Genomic DNA, 19,935 nt, shown 5'->3' with positions numbered 1-19,935 from the left:
GTAGACTCCACTTCTTTTCCCTTTTTTTTGTTCTTCTTAGGTTGCTTACATTGGTTCTTGTAATGTCCTTTCTCACCACAGTTATAGCAAACAATATCTTTTCTTGATCTTGACTTGCTCCTACCCATACGTGAACTGCTTCTGAACTTTGACATTCCTCTGTTCTCTGAGATAAGTGACTGTGAATCATTCTGAGATGTTGCTGAACTCTTTCTTCTCAACTCCTCATTCAACAAACTGCTTGTTACTTGACTCATAGTGACAATACCATCTGGCGCAGAATTACTGAGGGAAACCACCAGTGTCTCCCAACTTTCTGGTAATGAACTGAGAAGTAACAATGCCTGCAACTCATCATCAAGAGACATTTTCATAGAGGATAACTGGTTAGTAATACTCTGCATTTCATTCAAATGCTCAGCAATAGAAGCACCTTCTCTATATTTTAGGTTCACAAGTTTTCTGATCAAAAAAGCTTTGTTGCCAGCTGTTTTTCTCTCATAGAGACTTTCCAATTTTTTCCAAAGAGAATATGCAGAAATTTCAGTAGAAACATGGTGAAAGACACTATCATCAAGCCACTGTCTAATAAACCCAATTGTTTTTCGATCTAACCTCTTCCACTCATCATCTGTCATAGTTGTAGGTTTTGCACTATCCCCCTGCAAAGGTCCATACAAATCTTTGCAATACAAGAGATCTTCCATTCTTGGTTTCCATATCATCCAATTATTTCCATTTAAACTAATCATGCGAGAAATATTACTGGCCTCCATGTTCAAATACAAAAATTAAATCACCAAAACCCCGCTCTGATACCAGTTGATGGGGATAAAAAGAGGAATAACCTTTGTATAGGAACAAATACTAGAAGACCAAAATACGCAGCGGAATAAAATGGAAACACAATCAAACAGAACACCAAGATATACGTGGAAAACCCCTTCAATGTGAAGGGTAAAAACCACGGGGCAAACTAGAGATAATCCACTATGAGAATAATGAATATACAAATCTCAATCTCTTACCCAAAACCCTAGCAACAACCACAAGAGAATAACTGGGATACAAGGATCACGTCACTGCCCACAATATCTAAAACCTCCCCAAGTAATCACAGCAAGAGTCTACTGTAGATTTGATCTAACCTGAGATGAGAACACTGCTAGATGATTGTGAACAGTCTCTCTGTGTTGTCCTTGTCTTCTTCCCTTTCTTTCTCTTCCTTTTCTGCCTTGATCTCCTTCTTCTCTTTGGAATCCCGTGGCCTCAAAGATCTGCCTCGTTGCTGCCTTTTTATAGCCTTAATCTGCCTCTAAAACGCAGCCACCACACCTCCCTAATCTTAATTAGGGTTAGGTTAAGAGGGGGTGTGGGCTGTGGGCTGATAAAGCCCACATGGGCTGAATATGGGCCATCAGCCCAACAGGAGAAGGTGTTGTCTATTGTCGGTCATCGATTGTCAATCGTCAATCACCAACTATTATCGATCATATTTGAGGAGAGAGTCACTTGTTTCTTTGTGCAATTGATTCGTCTGTTTGAATTTATAGATTTGATTCTTGACCAGAGAGTTATCCATCATCGAAGAACAGAGGTTTCTTTATATGATTGATTCCTCCATTAGGGTTTAGATCGAAAGGCTTAATATTAGTCATAAGATTTAACAATGTATAAATCATTTATAATCTACAATGAAGATCACAATCTATATAATTTAATATATTTAAAAATATATCTAAATTAATGACAGAATATACGACTGTCAATAATATAGACTATGGTGACTACAGTACAAATAATTGTCAACTAAGATATTTTTTGTCATAATATAAAATTTTTATCATAAATTAAAATATTTTGTGACAACATTGTTTATAATATCATCATTAATATCCAAAATTTAAAGATTTAATGATAAATTAAGATTAATAATCATTCAAAATTTATTTCATGACAAATCTAAATATTTGTGGTAATATTTTTGTGACCAATGGAATATTTTCTTGTATTAACTCTTCTATCCCGACTCCTCCATCCCTATTTCCCTCTATAGAATCTGCAATTTCTCTTTACTATAACGACTCTGATTATACTTCTTTGGCATCTGTCATTTCTATTTTAGGGAGCCTCAGGAGACTAAGGTTACAACGATAGGACTAAGGTCAGTAGAGGGAGACACATTCATTGGATTTCCAATCCCTTACACGCTGAGTACTGAACTGTATGGGATGAACTTATGCTCATTTTGTGTTAAGGTTGATGCATTTGAGCCAAACAATGATGTCTTATAGAGAAGCAAGGGAGGTCAATGTCCAAGGTAGGATTCATACTCCAAGGAGAACTTTATTTTCTGACCCATACAATCGCTATTGAATAAATAGTATATATTTTATTAGCAGAATGCTTGGAAAGACTCAAGACAAAAGAACCTAATGAGTCAACAGCACAAGAAGATTTAGTACCAACAATAAATACTTGTCCAATATCAAAACTAAGAAAGAAATATGCCAACTCACAAATCAAAGGAACGTCAAATTAGATCTACACATCACATGTAGTCAATGTTTTGACATCAGAAGGAATGACAGTTATTCATGGTTACAACTCGAACCTCATGCAATGTAAGAAAAATTAGGTGAAGGGTTCTTGTCTTAAGATAGTCAAGTTCTAAATTCGATGTACTACATAAAGTAATGATGTTTTATGAAGCGCATAATTAGGTAAGGGGTCCTTGCCTTCGTAAGCAACAGCTTCAGAGTTTACCTTGAGCTTCCCAATTATTAGATCAAGATGCCATCTGATTCATTATAGGAACCAATTGAGTCCATGAAAATTTAGGCGCAAGTTGTGGACACAAGATCGATTTTGACGAAACCTGGGTTCGATCAGACCAGTTCATGTGGGTTACTTTTGCCTGCTGTTGCGATTCTTGATGTAGGTGTTGCATCGAGCCACGTGAAATCTAGTGACTCGGCTGTGAGTTCTTACGAGGAAGACGTCAGAATTAGGTTTGCCGAACGCCATGATTGATGGGAATCAAATTATTAATGTCAGGGACGGCAAACACCGTGAGTCAATTGATTTGACGTTGAAAATACTAAATGTGCTTTCAAGCTTCTTTAACTATTTCTCATCATTCCTTTCCCCACCCTTTGAATATGATTTTTTCATATAAAAATTAAGATAGTTATCTCCCTCCTTTGAATACAATTACTTTTTATTTTGATACAAATATTAGCGTTTTAATTTGGCAGTGATATCCATATATTGGTTTTATCATTATTATTCCAAGATAGTGGAATGTACAGTACAGAGGTTTCCAATACGCGCCTCGAAGGGGTGTTTTTAGAGCGGGAGTTGACTACAACTGAATTGTTTCACTATATATATATATATATATATATATTTGATTCATTAGTAGATTGACGACATCTTTTATTGAATAATACCACAAGTCTCACTCACATAAGTAACACTGGCATGTGGCCTTTAATGGTAGACAATTACTTTGGGAAGAGAGAAGAAACACGGGAGATCTCGTTTGCTAAGTCAGTTGACCACCCTGCAATTGCCACGTATCTCTCCTGCCCTCCCGGTGAGGACTCCAATACCGCCCATCTTCACCATGGCCGCTGCAAACTCGCTCTTGAAGACCACAGAGTTGCTCGCCAGCAGAGTCACCTTCGCCGCCGAGGAGGCCGTCGACACCAGCGTTTGGTCAGAAGAGAACAGACCACGGTGCTTCAAGATGCCTTGGTAGTAGCTGGTGTCGAAGACGAGGGGGCTCGGCGGATCCATGTTCACCTCGTTGTTGCTCCCCGGAGGGCACTCCTCCTTCAGCTCGGCGGCGTAGCTCGCGTCCAGCGTCGGGTCACTGCTCGAACTCCGGCTGAAGTTGTACAGCCTGTTGGAGAACGAGGGGCAGTGCGCAACGCCAATGGTATGTGCTCCTACATATGAAGAAGGCACACATGCATGCAGTCAGCAAGGAGGGCCATCTGATCACTCAGCTGCAACCCTAATTCCCATTAGTCCTTTAGGATCCAGCTTGAGCTTCGAAGAAATTACCTGATAGTATGATCATCTCATTTTGGCTCAACCCTTTCCTGGCGAAGGAATTGGTGAGCCTGGCGAGATTGAGATCCGCAGTAGGGAGATCGGCGGTGTCAACTGATCTGGAGATCCTTCCATCTCTCCTTCCCGCGGGGACTTGGTAGAAGATTCCTCCATACTGCGTAACACAAGATTCTACGTTATAAATAAAGCGCGTGAACTATGAATAAGTTTGTCTCAGCTCCCTTTTGCTCTGTTTACTACTCAAGTTCACTTGTAGCGTCGTTGTTGTCGTTTCTTTCTTTGCTCTAATCTTTGTACGAGTAAGGAATCAGAGAGCGTTACATGTGCAACACTGTCCCTGGCAACGAATGCAAGAATGTCGGCACATGAGACTACTCCTTTGCAGACAGCCTCCAATTTCTTCTTGGCCTTGTCGATGACTTGGAACGCTTCATCTTCGATGGTCTGGTTGATTTCTGCGTCCTTCTCGGCGGTGTTGCCATTGGTGGAGTCGATAAGAACTGACCCATCACACCCCTGATATGGTCAAAGCACAGTGTCAGTCTCACTCGCTCCGGGAACCAGCTGCTGCTCAGTAAGTGTCGATGAAGAGAGTGAAGGAACTAACCCTTACGAAGCAGTCATGGAAATGCATCCTGAGGAGGTCAGCGCCGATGCCAGAGTCCTCCTCGAGAGCGTCGTTGAGCGCCTCCTTGACGATGGCCTCAGCTTGAGGGCAGCTATAGGAATAGAAACCGACGTTGAGAACTCCGGCTTCTGTGATGGCGGCGCTCAGGTACAGAGCCGCCATTAGGGCAAGCAACATCTCTCCTCTCCCCCAACCCATCTCTCTTCCTCTTCCCACAGCTGATCACTTCTCCAACTCTTAATAATGAGCTCGCGATGAGTGCGATGGTGCACCAAGGTCCATTACACCGTTACAGCTTTGGGACGCAAGACACGTACCTCGTGTTCTCTTTATTTCTTTGCATCCAATTCCCCAAGCACAAAAGCTGGAAGTGATGTGCGACGGACAACCGCTGCCTTCCAAAGTTATCATGACATTAAATCTATACATGAACCAGTCAGTCTTCGATAAGTGATGACCCGTTCCACCAGATTAAACTCGTGCAATCCTTTTCGCGAACTGTGTCGGTGTGCACGTTTTTCTGTAAGTGATGCTTCTTTCGTGGTACATAACGACGGTAAACAAATAGGGAAATCAAGTATCTGCTATTCCATGACGTAAAACATGTCTATGTCGGGGAGGGTAGTAAACTTTGGCGTCTACCTAACAAAGCTATGGAGGACAAGTCAAAGACATAAGGTAACGTGTACTTATCCAAATATTTAGGGTTGACAGTGTCAAATATATGCTATAAAGTGTGAACCAAAGTGAGTGAAAGGAGTAGGATTGACGTCGATATCATGACACAGACATGGATGGAGATGGTTGACGCAGTAGAGGTAATGGACAAGGAGGGGGCTCGACCTAGTTGCCCACGTCAATGGAGGACATGTCGACGCGATGTAGATAAAGCTTGGAAGAAAGAGAAGTCCGTAAGCAACCGATGCTTTTAGTTGGTCCAGTAGCGGGTCTCCAGTTGCACTCACAGATTAATCCATTCTCTCAATCCCATACATTGTCCTCGGTTGGAAGACTAGGGAAAAGCTGCAACGACACGGAATCCTGGTCTAAACTTGTGTGCGTTCTATTCCACACATGTTTCATTCAAATAGCGAATATAGATCCTTTCGAAGTTTGTGCAGACCTGAAACTTTGTGAAGGATGCATGCATCAGTTCTTAGGTTTACGTCTTATCGCTGTCTTTTAGTCTTTTCTCGTGCCTGCTTGCTCGTCATGTCACTTGGCAACTCGTGCATTTTGTGACAACACTTGTCGTGAAACTTCGGTCTATCATTTGTGCGGTTAAATTACTAGTGATAATATTAGGCTTGCAGGAAATTAAAAGTTCATCTGTCCTTTCAGATATTTCATGGCTTTTAGTCTTCATCCATGAATAGGGTTTTGCTGTTATGTTGTTTCTCTCAAGATGCATGAACTTATTTTTACAGTAGATGACTCGTTCGTCTCTCTTTTTCTCTTCTGTTTTCTTATCTTTCTTAAATTCCTATAGGAGAGGACGGAGATAAAGAGGATGGATCACATTGCAAATCACATTCCAGTTGATTTAACACTTGGTGTAAGCGAAGTACATTTGTTAGGAGAGTTCAGAGTCGAATCTAAATGAGCACAATTTTCTTATTCAAGTGGGATCTCTTTTGGACCCTTCTTCTGGTCAATGGTGCCCATCTCCACCTACCTATACTTAATGAGTTGGAGCCCCTTTTACTAATCATAATAATTAAGCCCAACAATGATGATGTTAAGTAAAGAATATAAATAAATTGAGAGGAAAATATTTAAATGAAGAAAACGTGAGAACACCAAACATGTTTATCTAACACTAATTTTTTTTAAAATAGATTGAAATAAATTTTTGTTATATTTAATGATATGCATGATGTTTATCAACTGTGGAACAATGCACTGATTAATCAAATGCCTCAATAGAGATGCGTAACATTAGTTAATAAAACAAAGTTCTTATTTTTAGTTAATAAATTAAGACCAAGTCATCTCAATTACAACAACAACAATGATAATATTAAAAAAAAAAAAAAAGTGGAGAGGAAAATTTTCTAACAGCAAAAAACAAAGTGAGGATGCCAAAAAGGGAAAAAAAATCATGTTTGTAGTAATTTCCAAATGAAATAAAGCATGTAATTTTGTTCCTCTGAAGTTTGTGATTTCACATTTAATTAACCCTCTAAATTTAATTAGTATATATCTTTTAAATAGAATTAATCATTGTAATTAGTATTCATCAACTCACCATCAGTATAATAATATTGAATCTCCTCCAATTGACATCCTTTTAAAATATTAGAAAAGAATGAGTCAAATAATAAGTGAAAGTGAAACCGATAGTGACCAAGATTCATTAAATGAATGCTAAAAATTGTGATGTATACGAAGAATTTAAATATTTGACGAATAGATAGATATGCAAAATCATCTTAGAACAACGACACCATGGGTATCTATAACTATTGTCGATTAGTTTTTGAGCTTGTTCTTATCTACAAGTTTATTAGATAGATTCATTTATTTATTTATTTGATAAAAGATATTTCTTTCTCGGCATTTAATTCCATGTCACGAAGCGTTGATGAGACTCTATATGCATTAATTATAAATGTTCTTCAACTCACCTAATCCAAACATGGATCTTTAATTAGGATCCATTAACCATAAATGTGTCTAACAAATGTTATACCGGGTAACGTGTATAAATCTGATACCCAACCCGAGATATAGTATATGGATCGTCATTTCTGGATCCGCAGGTTTATTGGTTCGGGTCCAGATAGTCAAACCCGATAACATCCCCGCATACAAATCCACGTTCTCTTTATCCAAAGCCATTGTGCGGACGGCGAGAGAGCCGCGGGAGCGAAGATGCCCGGCCCGGTAGTCCACGGCGAAGAAGAGCAGCTCCTCTCCGCCCAAGAGAAACAGGAGGAGGAGGAGCAGCAGCTGCAAGAACAACAACAGGGAGAGCGAAAGGTCCGGCGACTCACATTGCCCTTTCACTTCGAAATACCGTTGTTCGTTTCTACATTGTGGAAGCATAATGAGGGTCTTTGCAGGAGGACGACGCTCCCATCGTCGAGGACGTCAAGGAGGATGACAGCGACAACGAGGACGACGACGACGACGATGATGACGGCGGCGGCACCGAAGGTGAACTTGCACACACTCTCTCTCGTACTCCATCCTCTCCTTTATGTCACATTTTTCCAGAGATTTTGGACCTCAATTTGGACGGCATCGATTTGGCTGTTGCAGAAATGGGTCTCTTTTAGGGTTTTGTAATTGCTCGAGTGGTTCGAATTCTAGTGGTTGTTCAGATGAACTTGTTAGAGATGCAAGAGAGGAAGGGGAAGTTGGAATCGCACCTTGATTAGGAAACATAGATATGTTGAGCTTTTGCTCACATCTCTATAAAAAAAATTAAAGATATTTATCTCTGGTTGGATACTCTCTCATAAGGGAGATAAAAGTGGAGAAGAGCCATCCAAGAAGAAAGGGAAAAGTCGATACCTCTACCAGTTAGGACATGGAGTGAGAAATGATGATTTCTTTAATACCTCTGCTTTCGATTCAAAAAGAAGAGGGAGGGGTCCGAGAAATTGGATTGTGGATTCCTCTGTTAATATTTGCTGCTCTCTGTTTCAGTCCTGGGTATGGTCGTAACTGTTTATATACAAACCGTGGTGATGCTAATGGACTTCAACACGTTTCATGCCAAAGACAAAATTAACAAGGCTAGTAGTTACACCAGTGTAAGTAGCCTTTTTCATTAAAATCTTAGCCATAATCTGTATCGCATGTCCTAACAATTAGACATGCCAAGTTTGACTAAAGCATTCACTTTTACTAGCAACCTCTTTAGTTCTTCCTGCATTCTGCCACATTGTTTTTGGCCCATGCCCTGACAGTATCCTTGACATTCTTGATCTTCTTTAGCCAGAGTATTTGCAGAGTAATCAACCAAATGTAAAGCAGCATTCCATGTTCCATCGGTGAGGATGGGAAGGAAGTTTCATAGGAGAACCACAATCTCTGATATAAACTAGATTAATGTGGCTTAACCTATTTTCTTGATATAGAGTCCACTATAATTTTTAACTTGGCAAATCATGCTGCTGCTTTGTATGATAATGCAGCTTAAGTTTGTCAAAGGTTTAATTTGTGTCACTTAGGTGACATAGCCAATTTGTCTACTCTTTATTTTTAATTCACAAATTGCTGCTACTAGAGTTCATTATGAGAAGGCATAATCTGTGTTTAAAAATTGTTACAAGGGTTGTATGGTTTGACCTATTTAATGAGCCTGTTGGATTTTCTTTTGTTTTCTTTACTCAATAGGTGACCATGGAGCAAGTGGAAATGACACCACCACTAAGCAGAGCAGGAGTGAGAAAAAGAGCCGCAAGGCGATGTTGAAGCTAGGGATGAAACCTGTCACAGGAGTCAGCAGAGTTACTATAAAGAGAAACAAAAATGTAAGTATGCTAAAAATTCCAGAAAGATGGATCTAACATCAAAACACATTCTACCAACATAATTACTATAATTATCTTCTGGTCTAGGTGAAGGTACAGTAATTCAATATTCAAAACTCATGGTGATAATAATCATTGAAGTTCTTCTTGGACTAAATCACATTGATCACAAGTAAAAATGATGAATCTCCAGCCATCACAAACCTTACCTGTAGCTTGCTAAATGCTCCAGCTTGCTTGGCATGTAAAAGAATTGTGTGAAGTTGACAATTTGATGAGAAGCTTCTACAAACTATATTTCTATGATATGGAGTCGGTTATCTTCTAGGTTTAGTTAGCACTTATGGAAACTAATATTACAAGTTTTACCGTAACAGTTGTTTTTCATTGTAAATTTTCATTGCCACTACATTTATTCCTTTTTTTTGTCAACTAGATATTGTTTGTCATCTCAAAACCTGATGTCTTCAAGAGCCCCAATTCTGATACATATGTCATCTTTGGAGAGGCAAAAATAGAGGACCTGAGCTCCCATCTGCAAACCCAAGCTGCTCAACAATTCAGGATTCCGGACCTCAGCAACAAGATGGCTAAGGTGGACGTATCTTCTAGTGCAACGACTGGGGGGGAAGAAGAGGAAGTTGATGAGAGTGGACTGGAACCTCGGGACATTGATCTTGTCATGACACAGGCTGGTGTGTCCAGAGCAAAGGCTGTCAAAGCTCTAAAGACAAACAATGGAGATATTGTCAGTGCTATTATGGAGCTCACTGCCTAGTAAGAATCATCAATTTAGATAGATCGCGAGCATTATTTTGGATACTGCAGTTGGGAGTTTATTGAGTTGTTTGGAATATGGAATTTTCAAATTTGCATCTGCCACTTCGTATCTTATGGAAGTAATATGGTCTCGTCTCAAACTCATGATCTTATTTGAGTGACCAATGCTTTGTTTTTCTGAGAGATGTTCATTTCTTTGTCATGCTCAAATTGATCTATTTCTTTTGTTATGCTACGGAACATTTTACTGACAATATGCCTGTGAATTTCGAGCAATCCTTTTTGGTTTTGAACTATGTAAAGAAATTAAAGCTCTTTTTCTTTTCACAAAGCATCTGTCGGATTTGGATGATTGCCAACTAAAGTTATTATTTGCACTGATGCTCGTAATTAAGAGTAAAAAATAAAATATTAATTTAACCGTTTGGCATTTGACATTTTTCATTGAACGCTTCTTTTTTTGTAGTACATTTCCAGTTTTGGTTCTTGTGGTAGGTCAAAACGGAGTGAGTTGGTCATTATTAGCCAAAAGATGATGGAATATCAGAAAAAGGTGATGCATATCATAATTGAAAATTATATCATAATTGGTCATACAAAATATTTATATCATAAATTGAAATCAATAGAGTACTTTGGATATAGTGTAGTATCTTCTTGTGATTTGCACTGTATATTCTCATCATGATATTGCACATATTGTGAATCTATACAATAAAAAACTATACTTTGTTTTCTTAGGACTAAGATTATTGATGGATTAAAGAGACCAAGCGATAACAAAGGGCTTAGAAAAAAATAATTATGAGAGTTCCATCAAAATTGTTTCTTAATGTTTCATGAACTTCTTTTCTATTGAGTAGTACCTTAATTAGAATCTAATTAAAATTTTAATATATTATAATCAATTAAATAAAGTTATATAATTCCATATTCTCCCACTTAACCTATTAACTGATAATATATCAAACAAAGGGTTAAAAAATCAAAATAATTAAATTAAAATTTAATTAAAATAGGCTAATTTTAAAAATATTTTACATATATATATAAACATAATAATACTATATTAAGTCTAACAATCAATATGAGTTATAGCAATTCTATGTTATCAACGTCATACTCTTTTCTATATACTATAACATTATCAGTTTTATCTAATAAAGTTCAAAATGACTTTTATAATTTATTTTATCAAGATAATCCTAGTATCAAATTCAATCATAATATATATACATAAATATAAACTAAAAGTAAAATACTTTAATTATATAAGTAAAAAATTATTTTTTCTAAACTATTCTTTAAACATCTAGTACTTTATGTTAATATGCTTAGAACAACTAGAATACTCATCATCTTTAAAAAAAAAATACTAATAAAATATTTTAAATGACTTGACAATTAAATATGATCACACCAAGTCCTATGATAAAATTTCACTATCATAAAGCTTGATTAGTGGACTCAAAGCATGCAAAAAAATAATTTCTATTATTCAATAATATAATAATATATTATTTTAAATTTTTAATTATCCTTTCAATTAATATAAATATAAATATAAAAGTAGATTTTGTACTCTTGAGATAATTTACAAAAATAACATATAAAAAATCATTATTTCAAGCTTATCTTGTCTCATGTATATGAGCATATAGCCATTTATCCTTTGTAAATATTTTATTATTTTTTTTACACATTTTAATATTTTATTTTTAGGTAACTCTAATATTACTTCAATTATAAAACTAATATATAGTCTAATATAACCTTAAATATATAATAGATTTTTAATTGCCTATGCTAAGAAATATTTTTTTCTTTTTCAGATCATTTTAAAAACAATGGTTTTGGTTGAAATTTTTATTTTGACATTTGTTAAATAAAATTACTGGACTCGATCAATTACATACTAACTCTAATATCTACTCACTATACGGTGGTCAAAATCTTAATTGAGGTCAAAATTGAGATCTGGATCAAAATCTCAATTTGGAGCAGATTTGGTCAAAATTGATTATGACCAAAGTCAAAATCACATCTGCGATAACTTCGTGACCTCCAGCGTCTTGTTAACGGTAGCCCGGCGACGTCCAAAACCACTACGCACGGCCAACTCCCCATGGGCTCCTTTTATGGCGCTCTCTTCGCAGCCAATAGCACGTCAACGATGTGGTACAATCCAAGTTCAAAGATGCAACATAATTGGATGGCATGATGGAGCGATCATATGATCAGAACAAAAATAATATTATAATATAAATTAAATAGATCTAATACATAAATATATCTAAAACCTTTTGAACACGATATCATAATATAAGGACTAGACTTTCCTTCCCTTTCTATTATTAATAGAGTAGAAGAAAAGTCATATAGATCTCAGACCTATATATATATATATATATATATATATATATATATATATATATATATATATGAGAACAGGAGTAGTAGAAAAAGATAATTAGGAGAGTTATAACGATTAAAATCATCTCCTAAGATTTTATAATATAAATAAATTTATTTCTATTGATCAATAATCTTAATTAAAATTTAATTAAAGCTTTAATATAACTTAATCAATTAAATAGAATGATATAATCTTGACCGCAAATACTCCAATTGTTATCTGTGTGAACTAAAGAGACGACCAAGCACAGTGGAAAGGCTTTTTTGACGGGCTTACGTTACATAGAGGTATCTCAGGCTGCGGTTGGTGTGATTTGGAGCTTTGATTCTTGCTGCAACAAAGTTCACCAACAACAGTTTCCTCTTCCTAAAGCTGCCATCTAACTCTGTGGTTAGTTCACCAATGCCGTACCCTTTTTTGGCTATACTTGAATCTAGAATTAAGGTCAAGGTATGGGAAAGAGAGAAGGCAAAAGACTGACCCCACAAAGAGAGAGAGAGAGAGAGAGAGAGGAACCCACGTCTGTGGCCGGGTTGTGTCGCCGCTGCTGGACAAATCTGCCACCAAAGCAACAATGCACGTCCTCTAAATCACCACATCTGTAGCCCCCCTAAACACTGCTCTGTGTCCCATAGCTCCTCTCTATCTAGTTAGTATAGGACGAGTTATAAATCACCCCTTCCCTTCTCACACCAAATCAAATCCCTCTCTTCTTTCACCACCTCAGGTTCGTTTAGTTGTGCAGCTTAGCAGCTATCTTAGATTGTGCACCGTAGCTCTTTGTCCACATTTCAGCCTCCATGTTGCTCCCTGGCCTCGCTGCTTCTTCCTTCAACCAGCATTTATTTAGTATCCTGAACACACGCAAGGAAGGAATGAGCAGAGTTCGTAATGAGTATTATACTTTCTGTGCATGCATTTAGTGTCGCAGGCGGAAGATAAGCCCGATCTAAGTTTTGACTGTGAAGGCGAGAAGTGGGTGGAGGAAAGCGCCATTTGAGGAATTAAGGAGAGGCTCAGTCAAAGGAACTGCTGCAGCTGCCGGTAGGAGGAACGGGTGCGGCCAAATCCTCATCCGTGGCTGCTGCATCTGCTGCTCTTTCTATGGAGTAGCTCTGAGGACTCGTTAATGACTCCTTTGTACGACCCCCAAGTATTTCGACCTCTTCTTTCGTTCAATATTTTCCTGTCTCTTTCTATCTCACTCAATCTGCTCGAAGAAGACTGACTTGTGGATGGAAGAGAGATGGATAATGACTCCCACTTTGAGACATTCCATTCAATGCGCTACAAGTGTTTTTTTTTCTCTCCGTATCTTTTTATTTCTTTGTTTCTGAAGCAGCTGGTTGGGGATGAGTTGAGCTCGAAGGGCAAGGAAGCAGGGGTAGCTCGCGCAAGATTTCCCGATCATCTTGAAATGAGCTGTGGGAGCCTGTTCTCGCGTCAAATGCCTTTCCTCCAACTCCTCCAAGGAGCCATGCAAGCAGAGGAAGAAATGGTGGGAAAGGAAGCCCAGCTTCATTTACAACAGTATCAGCAACGGAGCTTGTCCACCTCCTACCCACAGGAAACCAACTTCCAGCTCCACCAGATGCGGACCCAAAGCTTGAAGCAACAGCGGACGACCGAGATGGACTCATCCCCCGCGGCGGAGCAACTGGAGAGTTGCATCACTCACTTATCTGAATCGGAGACGAGAACCGTGGTGCACGAGCTCCCAACGATGGCGGCCACGACGGGTCTCATCGTGAGATCCGCCGCGGCAACCTGCTCCGGCGAAAGGAAGAAGAGGACGCGCCGGCGGCTGGCGTCGGCGTCGAAGAGCGCGGAAAAGGAGGAAAGTCAAAGGATGACTCACATAGCAGTCGAGCGCAACCGCCGGCGGGTCATGAACTATCACCTTGCTACCCTCCGTTCCCTGATGCCCCATTCCTTCGTCCAACGCGTACGCACTGTAGTTCTCACTCCTAACACAATCCTCCCGTACGTTTCTCCCATCGGAAGACTTCGACTCCATGTAGCTGCTTTTGCTGAGTGCAGGGCGACCAGGCATCCATCGTCGGTGGAGCCATCGAGTTCGTAAAGGAGCTCGAGCAGCACCTCATCTCGCTCCGGGCACAGAAGCGGCTCCAAGCATCGGTGTCCGTTTCATCGAGGTCCGACGACAACGACAAGTGCAGTGCGCCTGCTCTGCACGACGGTTTCTTCACCTCGTCACAGTACATGGGTTACTCGCAGTCTCAGGAGGAGGATGCGACAGCGGTGGACGTGGAAGCGACGTTAGTGCAAGGGCACGTGAACCTTAAGGTGGCCGCGCAGCGGCGCCGGGGGCAGCTGGTGCGAGCCATGGCTGCCATAGAGGAGCTCCGGCTCTCCATCCTGCACCTCAACATCACCACCCTCGAACCCCCTTCCATTCTTTACTCCATCAACCTCAAGGTTCGTTCGTCGGCCGCTCCCTGTTTCATTAATCAATCATAATCAGTCATCCCACGATTGGCTTATGCGACGGTGGTGGTGCAGATGGAGGAAGAGTGCAAACTGGGGACAGCGGATGAGGTTGCGACGGCGGTGCACCAGATCTTTAGCTACATCAATACCAGTTAATGACATGACACTGGAATTGTCGGGACGCATGAGAGAAACAGGGAAAGAGTGGGGAGGGACGGCTCGAGGGTGGACCCCGGCCACTATTGCTCAACTGTGCGGAAGAGCGCAGCAGCAGCAGCAGCAGCAGCTTTCTTTCATCCTTATACATGAAGTGATGGGAACTTGTACTCTTTGGACTGCTTTTTGCTAGCTTTCTTCTCTCTTCGTCTTCAATTTTCCGAGTTCCATTCCGGAACGGATGCTGAACTTTTTCTTGGGTGTCGGAAATCGTGTTTTTCTTAGAATCATGATTACAGAAGCAGCTGGCCGAGCTTACCATGCTATCTTATCTAATAACGTGCGTTATCATTCAACTATGTTCTGCGAAGTTTTGTGCATCTCTTGTGCGTCTCTTCCACTTTTGAGTCGGCGGATGCGATACTTATCAACGATCATACAACGTTTTGGATGTGCTGGGTGTATCAACAAAACATAAAGATGTTGGGTGTCCACAAATGATAGAGAGAAGAGAAGAACTACAAAGGAGAATATCGTAGTAGAACTTACCATCTATCATATCCGAATCTCTGTGCCTCTTTTAATTATATCATCTCATCTACTATTGTATTTACGACATTCCGTTTGCACTTTATTTATAAAGGATTAATTCAGATTTTGATTTCAAGTATGATAAAGACTTCTATTTAAGTAAAACTCTTAAAATAAAATTTTATATAATCATAAAGTTTAAGTTAATATTCCAACCTCCTTTCTTAAATTACATTTTATAAAAGAAATTATGAAAAACATTGAAAATTGATGCAATCTCATTTGATGTTGTTGTTACATGTAATGTTTTTTTGGAATCTATAAATTTTGAGCCATATAATCCATGATATCATGTGCTCAATCTATCATATCTATCTTAATCAATTATATAATTCTGATTTGTCTCGAACCATCAAATTAGATTTATGAATTGATCTTTAAATATAAAATCAATATGTTGATTAAGAAAATTGATCAATTTTTACAACTCTTGAATCTTGAATACAAATGTCAATATAAACAACATCTTATTTTGGATATTTAATGATTAAATTTATAAATATTTATTTTTTAGTAAAATAAATATACTTTTATGCTTCTTATGAATATAAAATTATCTACTCCAACAAAATCATCTATTCTTTTCGTAATCTAATCAATCTTGCTTTTGTACTATCTTGATCTTTTCAATCTCCATATTTTTTATGGGAATCTATCATACATAATGAGGTTTCTTCTTTATTTGATAAAACTTTCTTTTTGGTTTATATCATGTTCTTCTTCTAATTTATCTTCTAATAGTATAGGAGGATATATACCTATTTTATAAATACTTTCTAAGATTTACTAGGCTTCTTTCAATCTTTGCTCCAAATTTGTATTAAAAACACATTATTTATTATTGTTTGAGATATTAGCTTTAGAGTTTTTTTTTATCTTATCCGTTAAAAACCAAATCTTCTTTATGTTCCTTCAGGATAATATCTTTTAAAAAAATTATATCATTATATTCAATCTCCAATAATTTTTTTCATCAAAAGTCAGTAAAAAAGAGATCCAAAATAACTTCTAAAACCATCATCCATATCTTTAATATTTTCTTTTAAAAGCAATCAAACTTTCAATCTGTTGATTTTTCTCTATCAACTCATCAATGTAGTGGTGATCTCTTTTGTCAATTTACTTTCTCCTATATGCTATCTAATGTGTTAATTATGTTTTTACCTTCGTATCTCCTTTGATAGTTGTCAACATAAAATATGCTCTTTATCGATGTCAAGATTAATTCTTCATGACACTGACTCCAGATCTCTCCCTTTGGTTTCTCTCTCAAGGAATTTATCTTTTCTTGATTTTTCTCTAATAGTTTCTCTCCTTGATTTATTCCTTAGTCATCTCTAGTAGTTTCTCTCCTTGATTTATTCCATAGTCATTCCTCTCTGGTTGATTTTTTCTCTATAGGTTTTCTCTTCTATAGTTTCTCTCTCATTGATTTTCTTTTTCCTATTTCTCTCTTTAATAGAAATTTTTTCTCCTTTATTTCTTTTAAAAGAGGACCTCTAACTAGCCTCCTAGTGAAATAAGATAAATACAGTATCTATTTCTTTCTTAAAACTTCTTGATTCCAACCCTCTCTCTCCTAGGGCAGATTGAAATAAGATGTAACTTGAGCTTGAGGATCAAACTTGTAAGATCAAACCCACTCTGACATAATGTTGGAAAATTTCTCGGAAATGTAATGGACATTAACAAATCATAGAGAATAAAGTAGAAGAATAGAAAAACTAAAAACTATTATTAATCATAATAACTTACAATCTATTAGACTTTGAATTTTAAAATCTCTTTTAGCTTTAATTAATCTCTCCTACTATTATATCTAAAGAATTATATTAGCCTTCTATTTATAAAGGATCAACTCAAGACTTTTGTTTCAACTATGATTAGGACTCATGTCTTAGCTAATACTCTTAAATTAAAATTCCAAGTTTAAATTAATATTTTTGGATAATTTATAAAAAAACCTAAAGTAATAGGCTTTTATCAAATGATTCCATTTTATTTGACTTTTACAAAGGGACATCACATTTTAAAAAAATTCTGATAATATCTTTGAACAGGGCTATTTTAAGCCTAATCGATCTGTGGACTTGTTTAGTTTAAATCAAGTTGATTCGGGTCATATCCCTTCGGATCAGGTTGAGTCGAATCTGTTATGTTCAAGTAACACTCAAATTATACTTATTTATAAAAAATATTAAAATATATTTATTTTTGTATAAATTTATTCTAAATTTATCATAAAGTAAAAATTAATATTTTTTTTTGTTAGAATCATATTATGTAATATAGAATTCTCAAAGTTTTGATAATTATTTATTCTAAAAATATATTTAAAAATTATTAATAATAAAATAGGTTAGGTAATTGAATTTAACTTATTTTAATTTTGATTATATCTAAGTCAATATAGGAAATTAGAAATAGGATATGTAGGATTTTGTGATTAGTTTGATGATGAATCTAAGATAATTTTATATAAAAATTAATATATTTTTAAGGACAACTCAAGTTTTTTAGTCTTAAGATAAATTTAGAATAATTATATATATAAGTTGAATATGATATTTATAGACATATGTTACTTTTTTATTTTATTTATTTTATTTTATTTGTCAATTTTTTAGCATTTGAACAGTATGCATTTTTTTTCTTTTTTCTCCTTAGTTTTCATATTTTTAACAAATTATAATGCATCCGATCATATGATATTTATAGACATATGTTACTATTTTTTATTTTAATTTTTTTGATATTTTTATCATTTTTTTAGCATTCATATAGAATGTCTTTTTTCTATCTTCTCCTTAGTTTTTATATTTTTAATAAATTATAGTACATCTAATCAATATATTTTTTACATTTGAGCTTCTAAAGAAGTCAACAATATATATAAAAAATTTGGGCTAAAAAAATTTCTTAATAGGTGATGCACTATTTTTGAGAAAAAAAATAAAAAACAGTGTATCACATAGATGCACTGTTTAAAATAATTTAAAAGTATAGATGCATTGTTCAAAATTACCATTATTTTTTTTAAAATAAAAATATTACATCATTTAGATGCATTGTACAAAATAATCTAAAACTTTTAGAAAAGCTTTGAATTGAATATTTATGGACATATGTCACTATTTTTTATTTTTAAATTTTTTGATATTTTGATGAATTTTTTAGCATCTAAATAGTTTGTCTTTTTTCTTTTCTATTTTCTCCTCATTTTTTATATTTTAAATAAATTATAATATATTTATGTAATATTTTTTTTACATTTGAGCTTCTAAATAGGTCAACAATATATGTAAAAAATTTGGTCTAAAATTATTTTCTAATAGGAGATGCATTATTTTTGAGAAAAAAATTAAAAAATAGTATATCAAATAGATGCACTATTCAAAATGACATAAAATTGTTACGAAAGCTTGGAATGTGATACTTATAGATATGTGACACTGGTTTTCTATTTTAGAGAACTCTATAGTAATTTTTTGAATTTTTGGCACTTAAACAATGTCTTTTTTTATTTATATTATTTTATAAATTATAATGCATCCATGCAATATTTGTTTTTACATTTTTTGCTTCTAAATAGGTCAACAATATATGTAAAAAAAATTGGCCTAAAAAAATTTCTAATAACTGATGCAGTATTTTCGAGAAAAAAAAAATCAAAAGTAGTGGATCACATCGATGCACTATTCAAAATGGTTTAAATTTTTTTAAAAAAACTTTGAATATAATACTTATAGACATGTGTCACTAGTTGCCTATTTTAGAGAATTTTTTTGTATTTTTATATATTTTGAGCATCTCAACATGTGTGCCATTTTTTATTTTCTATTTATTTTTTCTAAAAATATAACACATCCATGTAATATTTTTTCACATTTAAGCTTCTAAATAGGTCTTCAAAAAAAATATATAATTATATATGTACTATATATATAATTATAATTTGGTCTAGAAAAAAATATTTCCTAATAGGTGATTTATTGTTTTTGGCAAAAAATAAAAAATAGTACATTGCATAGATGTACTATTCAAAATAATCTCAAATTTTTAGAAAAGCTTTGAATTGGATACTTGTGGATATATGTCACTAGTTTTCTATTTTAGAAATTTTTATTATTTTTATGGATTTTTTAGCATATGAACAATATGTCAGTTTTTATTTTCTATTTTTTAAATATTTCTAACAAATTATAATGCATTCATGCAATGTTTTTTCATATTAGAGCTTCTAATAGGTCAACAATATATTAAAAAAATTGGTGTAGAATGTTTTTTTTCTTATAGGTGATGTAATATTATCAAGGAAAATTGAAAAATAGTGCTTCAATGTGATGCAC

The 19,935-nt window shown here is 35.7% G+C and overlaps 3 protein-coding genes across 3 annotated transcripts; 2 read left to right on the top strand and 1 right to left on the bottom strand.

Moving 5' to 3' along the window:
- Nucleotides 1-3,421: 3,421 nt before the first annotated feature.
- LOC103985683 (peroxidase 5) lies at nucleotides 3,422-5,037 on the bottom strand. The gene is made up of 4 exons (XM_009403466.3): nucleotides 4,688-5,037; nucleotides 4,402-4,596; nucleotides 4,072-4,234; nucleotides 3,422-3,953 (listed from the first exon to the last, which is right to left on the bottom strand). Exons 1-4 carry the CDS (start codon nucleotides 4,904-4,906, stop codon nucleotides 3,553-3,555), a joined length of 978 nt encoding a protein of 325 aa, XP_009401741.2. The 5' UTR covers nucleotides 4,907-5,037; the 3' UTR covers nucleotides 3,422-3,552.
- Nucleotides 5,038-7,531: 2,494 nt separating this feature from the next.
- LOC135611811 (nascent polypeptide-associated complex subunit alpha-like protein 1) lies at nucleotides 7,532-10,157 on the top strand. Its single transcript, XM_065107448.1, has 4 exons — nucleotides 7,532-7,690; nucleotides 7,774-7,867; nucleotides 9,056-9,192; nucleotides 9,629-10,157. The coding sequence occupies exons 1-4, from the start codon at nucleotides 7,583-7,585 to the stop codon at nucleotides 9,968-9,970; spliced, it is 681 nt and encodes a 226-aa protein (XP_064963520.1). The 5' UTR covers nucleotides 7,532-7,582; the 3' UTR covers nucleotides 9,971-10,157.
- A 3,579-nt stretch (nucleotides 10,158-13,736) lies between these two features.
- LOC103985938 (transcription factor bHLH57-like) lies at nucleotides 13,737-15,135 on the top strand. Its single transcript, XM_018826225.2, has 3 exons — nucleotides 13,737-14,333; nucleotides 14,429-14,827; nucleotides 14,912-15,135. Exons 1-3 carry the CDS (start codon nucleotides 13,806-13,808, stop codon nucleotides 14,993-14,995), a joined length of 1,011 nt encoding a protein of 336 aa, XP_018681770.2. The 5' UTR covers nucleotides 13,737-13,805; the 3' UTR covers nucleotides 14,996-15,135.
- Nucleotides 15,136-19,935: the final 4,800 nt, after the last annotated feature.

The sequence above is a fragment of the Musa acuminata genome, chromosome BXJ2-5 (assembly GCF_036884655.1).
Source record: "Musa acuminata AAA Group cultivar baxijiao chromosome BXJ2-5, Cavendish_Baxijiao_AAA, whole genome shotgun sequence".
NCBI classification, from domain to species: domain Eukaryota; kingdom Viridiplantae; phylum Streptophyta; class Magnoliopsida; order Zingiberales; family Musaceae; genus Musa; species Musa acuminata.
This window is presented reverse-complemented; position numbering and strand designations above follow the sequence as displayed.